The sequence below is a fragment of the Egretta garzetta genome, unplaced genomic scaffold, assembly GCF_000687185.1.
Source record: "Egretta garzetta isolate BGI_Z169 unplaced genomic scaffold, ASM68718v1 scaffold320, whole genome shotgun sequence".
NCBI lineage: Eukaryota > Metazoa > Chordata > Aves > Pelecaniformes > Ardeidae > Egretta > Egretta garzetta.
This window is the reverse complement of record NW_009258260.1, coordinates 2,025,062-2,036,036: the sequence shown is the minus strand read 5'-3', so window position 1 is coordinate 2,036,036 and position 10,975 is coordinate 2,025,062. Positions and strand designations below refer to the sequence as shown.

The 10,975-nt window shown below is 42.0% G+C and overlaps 1 protein-coding gene across 2 annotated transcripts in view; it reads right to left on the bottom strand.

Moving 5' to 3' along the window:
* Positions 1 to 4,766: 4,766 nt before the first annotated feature.
* The window catches only part of CLDND1 (claudin domain containing 1), a 19,953-nt gene continuing 13,744 nt past the window's right edge, over positions 4,767 to 10,975 (bottom strand). Inside the window, exon 6 of one of the 2 annotated variants that reach the window (XM_035892693.1) lies at positions 4,767 to 10,349. In XM_035892693.1, coding sequence (XP_035748586.1) covers positions 10,229 to 10,349 — 121 coding nt within the window. In that variant the 3' untranslated portion in view covers positions 4,767 to 10,228. Of the gene's footprint in view, positions 10,450 to 10,975 lie in introns of both variants that reach the window. The other variant, XM_035892734.1, reaches the window with a different exon arrangement.

Here is a 10,975-nt window from a genome sequence, read left to right as displayed (position 1 = left end):
AATTGTGTCACTATGAGAAGAAGTGTTCAATAAATTGAGCTAGAAAAAGTTCAAAGAATTCATCTGAGAGAAGCCATTTGTAAGCTAGCAAGAACCTTACTTAAAAAATAGAGACACAGAGAACAAAGGGGAGCTCAAGATTGGAGCACCTCTGATAAGACACGATGAATTCAGATAGGGCAGAATCTATTGTTAGAAAAAAAAAGTGTGACGAGAAACAAATTATTTCATATTTGAAAGATAATTCTGTTTTAGAAATCAGTAACAATGAAGAAATCTTGCTTAACTAAACTCATTTTCAGAGGCAAATTTCAAAGAAGCTTTTGGGGAACCAGCTGAAGAGTACTTCTGTGTGAACAAGCTCAAGAAGAATACTATCTTCAAACATACATATCACTAACATGAAGCTACCTTCTTTCCTGCAAGGCCAGAAGGAACATCAGCTTTATCAGTTGCAGTTCAGGCTTATTTTCCAAACCTTGCTTTTGTCCAGTTCTCAGTCATCTCTTATTTTTGATGCTTTCCCTTGATCACTTGCATTTCAGCCCAACTCAGCGTAACAAACATCAAAAGAAGTCTCACTGCTTATCAAACATCTGCTCTTATTCTCCTATTTATGACACTTTTTTAACATGACACCATAGGAACTAATTCATCAATGCTTAAAAGAGAGCAATTCTGGGCTAAAAAACAATAGGGACCTGTAGCCTCATTTCACCCCTACAGGAAACGCTGTAAATGGGACAGGAATCTAATGTGAGATGATATATTGTGAAGAGTGAATCAGTAGGTGATGCTTCCTTACACTAAGTGACTAACTTAAAATGCTGCACCAAGGTTCAAAACAGTTACATATGTGCGCATGCATATATATATATATATATGCGCGTATGTGCATGTGACTGAATTTTACAGACCAGATCTGCACGGCATCACTCCAGTGTCGGCAGGATTTCAAGGCTGGTCTTTTGTTTGTCCTAAAATCAGGAAAAGCAAAGTCCCAATACATGTCACTGCAAAATCACCTAAAGAAGTCCCAGTATGTAATACCTCTCATTCATTGTGTAATAATGACACCAATGATTAAGAAAAAAAAGGGTAAGATGATTGTGAACTGTAATCTAGAGAAAGGACTATTCTGTTTAGTAAGCACTCAGATGGTGATGCTTCCTTCATTGGAGGCACTAACAGAGTCCCTGTCCTCTGTTGAAGCCTCTTCACAGGAAACTTGGAAGAAACAGTATTTCAGCAACTCTGGCTTGACCCAACCAATAGATTCTAAAGGCTGTAGTGACAATAATCATAAATACGTAGATATCACGTATCCTCAGGCTTGTCTCACTTAGAAACTAGATTTAACAAGCCCCAAACTAAATATACCTCAAACAAATACAATAAACGAAAATTTTAGGGAAGTCTATGCAAGTCACTTTTTGGAACACATCTTGAGCTAGTGTCTCAGGTAAAACAAGTAGCTGGATCTTCACCGAATTTTACAACACTCATTTGAGGGTCCATGCTCAATTACCTTTTTCGGCATTTGTATTTCATAAATTCTGTGACAGAATAAGCCAAGAAAGTCCCTCAGAAATGGTATCTCCTGATAACACTCAGCAGATCAGCCCTTGGGTAGGTGGAATTTTTCCTGAAGATGGCTTGAACAAGGAATATAACAGGATCAAGCATGCCTAGACCAAGATTTTTTTTCTGTGCATCACCTTAGTTCTCCTTTACTACAAAATAAATAGGTTACATCTTGTCCTGTCACCAGCAGATGTGGAGAACTACTAGCCATTGTCTGTACCAATTCCTTTTGTAAAAAACATTATCTGCCTCACCCAAAGAGTCCTTCCTTCTACATGATGGCTTCACTGCCTCCCTATCTCGTAGGTTATGGTTTCTAAACCTCCTAGAGGTGCTGTTCACTCCTCTTGGGATACCCCCAACTATCTACAGCTTCCACACACAACATCAGCTAAGGCTGAACACGGTCAAGTGAAAAAGAACAATTCTTTCCTGCATCTCCCAAGTTACTACATCCCAGAATAGGAAACCTACAGAAAACATTACCTTTGCCTGAAATGAATCTTCATTATTGGTGACTTTCTTTGTCCCACTTACTTCTCACTGCCTCAAGTAATTCTCAGGATTTTTCCTTGGGTCAGGGAGCTTGAAATTAGCAACATCTTTGTTGAAAAAAATCTTCCTTTTCAGTAAGAAGGCAAGGGTGACTCCCGTATTTTTTAGAAACTCTAGCAGTTAATCTAAAAATTACTGGCAATAAAGGAAAAACCTGAGCTGAATCTATGATAAAGCCCCTGAAAAATGGAGGGAAAAATTCCCCACAAATTGTCTACCTATAGACCTGACCTTTACATTGCGCATGATAGCACCACAGGGGTTGTCTTTACTGCTCAATCAGTTGATCCCTGTTTCTTTGCCAGCTTGTTGAACACAAACAATGCCTGCACAGCAAGAAGTTGTCAGCTCCCTACTGGCATCTCCTGGGGTGAAGATGACCCAGGGTAGGGAGCGTAACAGCAGCAGACAGCTGGCAAGAACAAGGGCTTCTTTAGCCCAGACTGTACTACGGAAATCTTTTACTGCAAATTAAGGTCTTATTTCTCATTCTGTAAACACTGGATGCAGAAAATTTAAACCATAAAAGCGAGCACCTGGCAGAGCGGAGCCAACAGCATCCAGGCCATGTTAAAAAGGGCACTTGTGCTTTAAAGGCCTCCGGGGCCATACATGCCCTAATAAATGTTCATGTGCCTAGCGTTTCCAACTAACTGGCTTTAGGCTTCCAGACGCACCCAAACTGGGTGCGTAACAGGGATGTGGACAGACTTAAGGTCCTCCGAGTATGGCCCAACGTGCCCCTGAAGTGCATAGCTAGTTTATTTATTGTGGTAAAAGAGGCTATGAAAGAGGGAGAATGGAGAGGGGAGAATTGGTGTAAGAGCTGGGAGAAGGAAGCAAGGAGACACAGAAGGGTAGTAACAAGTCTATTGCCTGCATGATACCACTCCTGTCAGCTCAGAGTTGGCTGGAGGTAAAATACACCTGTCTGCTCCATAACAGGTTTGCCTTTCTCTCCCCGTAACACTACACACTTCCTTGAGCTCATCATAGAGGACAGCCCTGGCTGCTACAGGCTCCTCTTCAACCCCAGGCCCACGGGGGAAATCAGAGAGTATTGTCCATGCTGTCCCTCACACAGCTGATACATCCCACTACTGACACCCTTCGAGATGCCCTCCTCATTTGTGGGCAGTTAATTACTTTCCAGAACTCAAAGACCTTTAGAGAACCCAAGCAGTTCTAGCACTGGGCAGATGCTGTGGTTTTATGCCACTGCTGCTGTTGTTTTGTGTGGAAGTAAACATCAAAATGCAAGTCAAGACTAGCTAGTTAAATAGGTCACTGAGTGCGAGACAAAAGGGACTTGTTTGCAAAAAACCTATTGCCACAGCCCCAGAATGCACGCAGAAAGTAGAACTTCTTTCTGGTAAAGACGAACCCCACCCTTTTCTTAACCAAAGCAATTTAACAAGGGTTGGAAAAGTCACTTGAGCAATGTCACAGGGATCACAAAAATCACCCGCACACGTAGTTTGTTCAGATTAGGGAATCTCCAGTGGTAAGGGAGCATGGTACAGTGCAGGGCTGAGACCCAGGAAGGATTTGGAGAGGCTGTGGAACCAGTTCTCCAGCATCTGCTATCCGTGCTGCCCATAGGAAGGCAGGCTCTGGCAGAGCTGAGGCATCGCAGAAAATTAGCACCTGCTCTGCACTGCCACTCCAGGACGCTCCTGGTCTCATTCAGCCATGGTCCAAAACACACATCAGTTTGGTGATTAACTGGTGAGTTCAATCAACGATTACATCAACAACATTGTAAACATATCAGGTGGTCAGCTTTGATCCTCTTTAGGTGTTTGTTACAGGCAAATCCTCTGATAACGAGCAAGGTTTCTCAGTGAATTCACATAGAAACCATTTAGTGTAAAAAGGTATTGCCATTGTCACTTAGCCAACAGCGTCAGCTACCAGGCTCTGTAGAGAAATCTCCCAAAGAATGAAATTAGCTAAAGGTACAAGCTGTACTTGGCCTCAGAGGAAGGAAAAGCACCATTATTCAGTGCAGTACTGGTTCAGTAGCTCAGCCCGCGTACACTCATGGCATATCATGGTTGGACACTCCTGGGAAAGGCTCCAGTCAGACTCACCCGACATGGCACAAAGGGCACCCGATACTGACACAGCTAACGTGAGCCTCCACTGCTGAGCTTATGGGTATGGAAACATGATGGGGCGCTGGCAAAGAGCTACACTCCCTCTGCCAGGAAGGGTCTGCCTTGGTTCCTCCAGGCAGAGCCAAACAGAGGATGGTTCTTCCACAAGGAAACCATGTACTGCTGCTTCTCAAGGCTTTTCCATCCTTCTAACAATAGAGGCATTGTAGCGTAACTCTTTTATCATGAGGATGATAAAAGCTGAAGTTACAACCAGGAATGGTCCTCAACCACAGCTCAATCAAGTTAATGTGTGACAAAATATACTCACATGTATTCAGCTGTGGAAGCTGAATGGAAAAAGGCCTGACTGTAAAGGCCCAGACACATGGTAGGTCATAACATTGGACAGGAGGAGTCCTTGCTAATAGAGTGCTCTGGAAACAGTCCCTTCATTAATTATTTTTTGAAAGGCTATTAAGCATGTTTGGATCAATCTTATTTTTAATAGGTACTCCAACTTTTTCAAAATATCCATTCCTGGTATTGAAAGCTAGCCCAAGTTACAAGTGTAATGGATAGGTCCACTAAAACGTTACGTATGCAAGGGTCTCCTCATCTCAGATACTGATACAAAATACACCAGATCATCTTCTTTGCAAACCTCAAGGTAAAAAAGATAATATTCTAAAACCATTTAATGTAAGAAACACTTCAAAAGATGCAGATGGAAGACATGAGAAATATGGAAAAAGATAGAAGGCTATTAAAAAATCCACTAACCTTTTTTCTTAGGACAGTTTTGATTAAGCAATAATTAATTTTGATTAAACAAGAGGTTCTAGTTGTCTCGAAAATTTTCGATCTTCAGTTCAGAAAAGCCAAATCTAGAAAGATGTTTGGATCCGCTGCAAAAATTAATTACCATCTCCTTCACCCTTGTCTGTACACAGAAAGCAGGAAGCACAGAGACAACTGACACTCAATGCTCTAACCTGATCAATAAATAAAACACTGTCCCTATGGTTATTTTTAAAAGTAGTAATTTTAGAAGGGAAAAGAAGAGACAGGGCTGGTATACATTATTGCTGTCAGGGTTTTTTTCAGCAGTCATTGGTTTGTATAAAGGTTTGGCTATATCAGCTATATACTGATATAGCTCACTTCAAGAGAAGTGCTTGTTAAATGTAATTTTGCATACAGCTGTATAGGCTGTCACCTATACAGTCTTCCAGATATGGACTATCCATTCTTCAATTGTCATGTATCTGAACCATAATTGAACAAAGGCTTCACTTTACACCCTGTAGTTCTGAAAGCTGTAGTTTAAAAATATAAGGCATATTCTACAGCAATAGAAGAGTTAGTAGTAAACAGGCAAAGTTTTGATCATTTCCTATTAGAAACCAGGTTATAAAAAAGCTCTATAGCACAAGACTCTAGCTATTTCTGAGGAAATGGGAGGGACCAAAAAAAAAAAAAAAAAAGCAGCTTCAAGATGTCATCCTCTCTCTGTTGAGATACGCGATCTACTCAAGTAGAAAATACACACAGATAGAGGTGGGCAGTCAGCCCAAGATAGAATGATGACAAGCTGCTGACATTTCAGAATTTCTCTTTGAATAGCAGGTGCTGGCTGAATACACACAATGCTAGTGAGCAGGAAAGAGCTTTTCAGAAGTCATTGCCTTGAATCACAGAACTAAGACAGCACTGCATGAGAGACCACAAGTTGGTACATAACTTGGCACCAACCATGTGACAAAGAACAGAAAAAAAATAAAAACCAAACACCTTTCTCAAAATACACTTCAGAACATTTTAAATGAGGGGAGAGGAGGCATTTATTATCACCATAGCAAAAAGACTGCAACAGACCTTCCATGAGGAAAGAACCACCTGGCCAGCACACAATCCAGAAGGAAAACCAGACCACCACACCTAGTTTCTGCTACAACAACAGATTATAAGGGCCTCTTAGGCCATACGAGACCATGCTATCATCACTTGCACCCACAACATGTTATTCCTTTCGTAAGTGGCAAAATGTTCCCTTTACACAAGAAAGCAATTTTTTGTGTCTGCTCTATAATGCTTTTTTTTAAAGTAAGGAAATGGGATTGACTATTCTCCTGGTTTTAGGAATCCTTCCTGCAATACCTGTGGGAGCAGTCTTTAAAGCCACAATAATAAAATGCCTCTTTGCAGCTACATTAACCAGCCCCTTCTCAGAGTTGTTTGGAGCCAGGGGAGAGGACAGGGAAAATGTCGTTTTGAGGCAAAAAAAAAGAAAGTCAGAAAAAGCTGCTACCTAGACTAAACACTTTATTGCTTGGTGCAGCTTTCTGCTAGTCCTGCTTTCCTCGTGGTTCCACAGTGTTGGCAGGTAAACGAGCCCAAGCCTGTGAAGAAGAAACATTCTCACAAGGGCATGTTTGAAGGACAAATGCAGCTTGCCCACCTCGGATTCAGGGGACAGAACCTTTACAGGCTTCTCATAAACACAAGAGAGTTCACCCACTTACTTATGCCACCACTGTGACGGTGCCACAGGTGGGCAGGAAGGTAGTGGTGGTGGAGGAGCAGCAGGTGGCCTTTGCTGTGCTGACTACACAGTACCACATTGGGAGTTCATGCCACAGTCCTGTGTGCTTGTGTCCATGCAGTCTCAAGCATCCTCGGTTCTCACGCTCAGTTTGATGGGATTTGTCCTCCTCCTCTTTGGTTTCTCCTCTTCCTTTGATGTACCTTGCCTTCACTTGCACTGGCCCATGTAACAGTGTTAGAGGTGCGTGCCATTTCCCCTGTGCACACAGACACACAAGGACATCCCTTCTTTTCATCTCACTGTGTGTATCTGCCTCATCCCCCCTCATCCCTATCTCCAACACTGAACTGGTATCAAGAAACATCTCCCGTGGTCAGACCACAAAATAGTGAGGAACACAAATCAGCCTTTGATCTCACCACTTTCTTCCAGAGTTGGAACACTCTTAGATTTTTTGAGCAATGGTGTCTGTATTTGCATATACATATGTGATCACAAACATGCACACAGGGCTCAAGCTTCTCTTGAACGCAGCCAACCTCTGAATGTGGCACGAGGAACTGCCGGTGTGAAGGGCCTGTACCACACACTCTGGGTCAAGATGTGTGTCAGTACCTGTTAAGTGTGCTTAAACATCTCTCTTTTATAGAATTACTCCATCCTCAGTGTCTACTCTATTTTTCTGTCCTCCTCCAACACCATTTAGTGGACCCAAGCCAGCAATCCAAGAACTCTTCTTGCTCCCTTTACACCTTGAGCAAAGCACACAGTTACAAAGCAAGACAACTACATGCAGATTCATCACCCCAGACAGAGAGGGGTAGTCATCTTTCTGTATGAAATCTGCTTCTCACTGAAACCCATTCTAGTGAAGAAATCTTTGCACAGGAGTTAAGGAAAAAAAACCCCAACCCTGAAAGGTGACCCTCATTATAGTTAAATGGTCCAAATCAAGGATCAATTAAAAGGCCGTTTTCTTGATTTCAGGGCAGAGAAATCCAGCAGCGTTTTTCTGAGACACAGACAAAAGCAGGCGATCTTGGTTTTGCTGATACTTAAAATGATCAAGAAAGGACTGACAGCACCTCTAACATTCCCTTTTCTCTCTATAACAATCCTCTTTTTGGAAGCAAGAATGTTAACATTTGAAAACTGAGATTTATACTTCAGAATAGATGTCTGATACAAGAGGAGAGAGCAAGCACACAGGATTCCCATTGCTCAGATTAAAATCACAAGATACGATTACTCTGCCAGCTCCTGAAAAAAAAAGAAAAAAAACCCCAAACTGTACTAGATAAAATAACATGCGTTTCCTCTCAAAGTGCAGAATATCACCTTCCAGTCCTCCTGACCTGACCTGAGGCTTGCATGCCCTAGTAATTCTGACAAATGAGGAAGACGACAAGCTGAGCAGTTAGGCCTTATCTACCTAAGTCAGAGATAACTAATGACTCTGAAAAAGCACTGTATCAGTACATATCAGCATCACAGATTTTCTTTATTCTCAGATAGTGCACAAAAGTACCACATCCTCTCTCACAGGGTTAGAATTGGCCCAGACATTGTAGAGAGGGAAAGAAGCTACTTTAGGAGGAAAGTTGAAAAATTAAATTACTCAACAGCAAGAGAAAGAGGATTATCTTGAACAGCCTGCTGCTGCTTTTTCAGTGATCTTGGTTTTAATCATTGTCCTGGTTTAATTTTGTAAAGACTCCAATGATGATAATAAAAGAAGTAGGTTGATCCCCATCACACACATGATAAAAAACAAAGACACAATACTAGCAGATATCCTTGATCTTCAGGGAACTTTTGATTAGGGCTGTTTGCTGACCCAGCAAAGAGAACATCAGTAGAAGCACCACCAAAAAAAAAAAAAAAAAAGCACAAAATGAAATAAAAAAACAGCTCTAAGAAAAAAGCTTATTTCTGTGTCATTCTCATCAATAGTATTTCACAGAACCCTTGCCATCACAGACTTCCTAATTTTTTTCAGGATTTATTTCTTCTAAGCCATATTTCTTCTATTGAGCATGGAGTAAGGAAACAAGGGGAGTTAAGGCCTCAGAACTAAACAACTGGAATATTGTTTTTCTAGGTAAGACATGCCACCTGGTCTGGCTAGAGTTGCAGTGATTTAAAAGAAATACACTCAGAAGCTGTGAACTAATTAGAAGTTATGAGGTGCTGCACCCTCCAATGATGAGCAGGAAAAAATTTGAAGTTCACAGGAGCCCAAGAATTTGATTAAAAAAAAAAATCTAACCAAACATCTTTGTTTCTGGTGATATTTCCCTGAAAACAGAACAATGTAGACATAGGCTTTTCTTTCCTCAAGTAAAATTCACTTCAGACCATTCCCTCACCCTCCCATTAGATTCATGCCACGCTGAAAACTTCTGAGCTTTTTTTTATTATTTCATTTAAACAATAGGTTTGGGGCAAGATGGGAAGAGAGCAGCACCTTTTAAAAAAAAAAAAACCCTGTTGTGTGCTACATAGGATAAATAGGTGAGCTTTAAAAAAGTTAAGTTTATATATGTACATATACACACATACACTAAACCAAGTTAAAACCAAAAAACCCCAAAAACTCGTGAAGGGTCTTTTTCAACACGAGAGAGAGGAAAGCCTTATTTCACAGCAAGCAAAAACACCACACGTTAAGATTAGAGTGCACAACCACATGCAGTGCAGATGCCAAACTAGCCTGGGTCCTGGAAGCAGTGTAGCTAGAGCAGCACAAGGCTCCACGTAGGCCAACTTCTCCCATTCCTTGGTGAACATGAGCACAGAGTCTACTTTAGGACAGTGTGCTAGGCAGGCACTCCCACAGCCGGCTGCTCTGCCTGCATCAGTTCTGGCAGAAGCCACAACAAGTAGCAAACTAGTGAGAGTAAGAGACCCAAAGCAAAGCTGCAGGACTGATTTAGCTACAGTATTTCCGTAACAGAGGTTTGAGTTCCCCCATCTCTCTTGGGTGCTCTCTGTAGGTACTGCCTGCTTGAGTCACACAGCAGACAGCTCCTGATTATTTATTGTTTGTGCACTGAGGTCCCCATTCTTGCCTACCTGCATCTTTTCTTTTCCTATCTCTCGTCCACAACACCACTCCTATTTCCTCCAGGCTGACAGGGTAATAAAATTAAGAAGGGGCATGTACACCTAACTAAGGGGATATTCAACAACCAAATGAAGCTTAAAAAAAGATAATAATAAACCTTAAAAAAAATTAAAAACCCGTTCAAGTTCTGCAGACTTCTGGCAGAGTTTGGTCATTTAGCCCAGAGGTCTTTGTCTTCAGGGCCTGCAAGCTAAATTGTCTCAACTAGCAAGAAGCATGCAGTACAAAGTAAAATTCTGACTAAAAGAAAAAAGTAGTAAGGGTTGGGGGGAGAAGAGGCTATGACATGGAAACCCAATACTTTAGTAGCAGCACTTATGCTACACGGTACGCTTTTAAGAGAGTAAATTCCTTTCTGTTGGTACGAGCTGCCCAGATGAAAAGAGCAGCTGCCATAAACTGCAAAGGTGCCGAGACACAGGCTAGGCAGAAGGACCAGCCAAATTCACCCCTCACATCATCAGGCAGGGGCAGCTTCTTATGGAGCAGCTCAATCCCAGCTACATAGCAGCCAACCAGGCCCAGCGTACAAAGTCCTGGGGAAGGAAGCAGTAAAGCACAATGAGCTCACCGCTGAAGTGCTCTGGCTGTCACGATATGCATCTGGAGGAGGGAGGGTAAGTGGTGGATGGCAGACCTACCTGCTAGGAAATGAAGGACTCCAGTGGCAATGGCAGGGTAAAGGCTGCGGCAGGCACAAGCACAGAGCCCAATCAGAGCCCCAAAGCACATGAGGCCCAGGCTGACAAAGGGCAGAAGAAACTGCAATCGCCAGAGATCTGCAAGCAAAAAACCCCACATAAAACAAGTTTGTTGAAAATGTGCTAGAAACTGATCTTCTCCCACCACCTTGTATTTCCTTCTAACCACACTGCTTCTGCTTCATCAGACACTCTACATTCACAGCTAAAAAGGACCAAAGGCCCCGCTAAAGTAGGAAGAACTTATTTGTTAACTCCCACATTCCTGTACTGCATTCACGGGCAAAACCTTTGCTAAAGCTTAAGGAAAAAACTTAAGGAACTTAAGTTCCTATTTTAAACTTTGACATACTACAAAGAG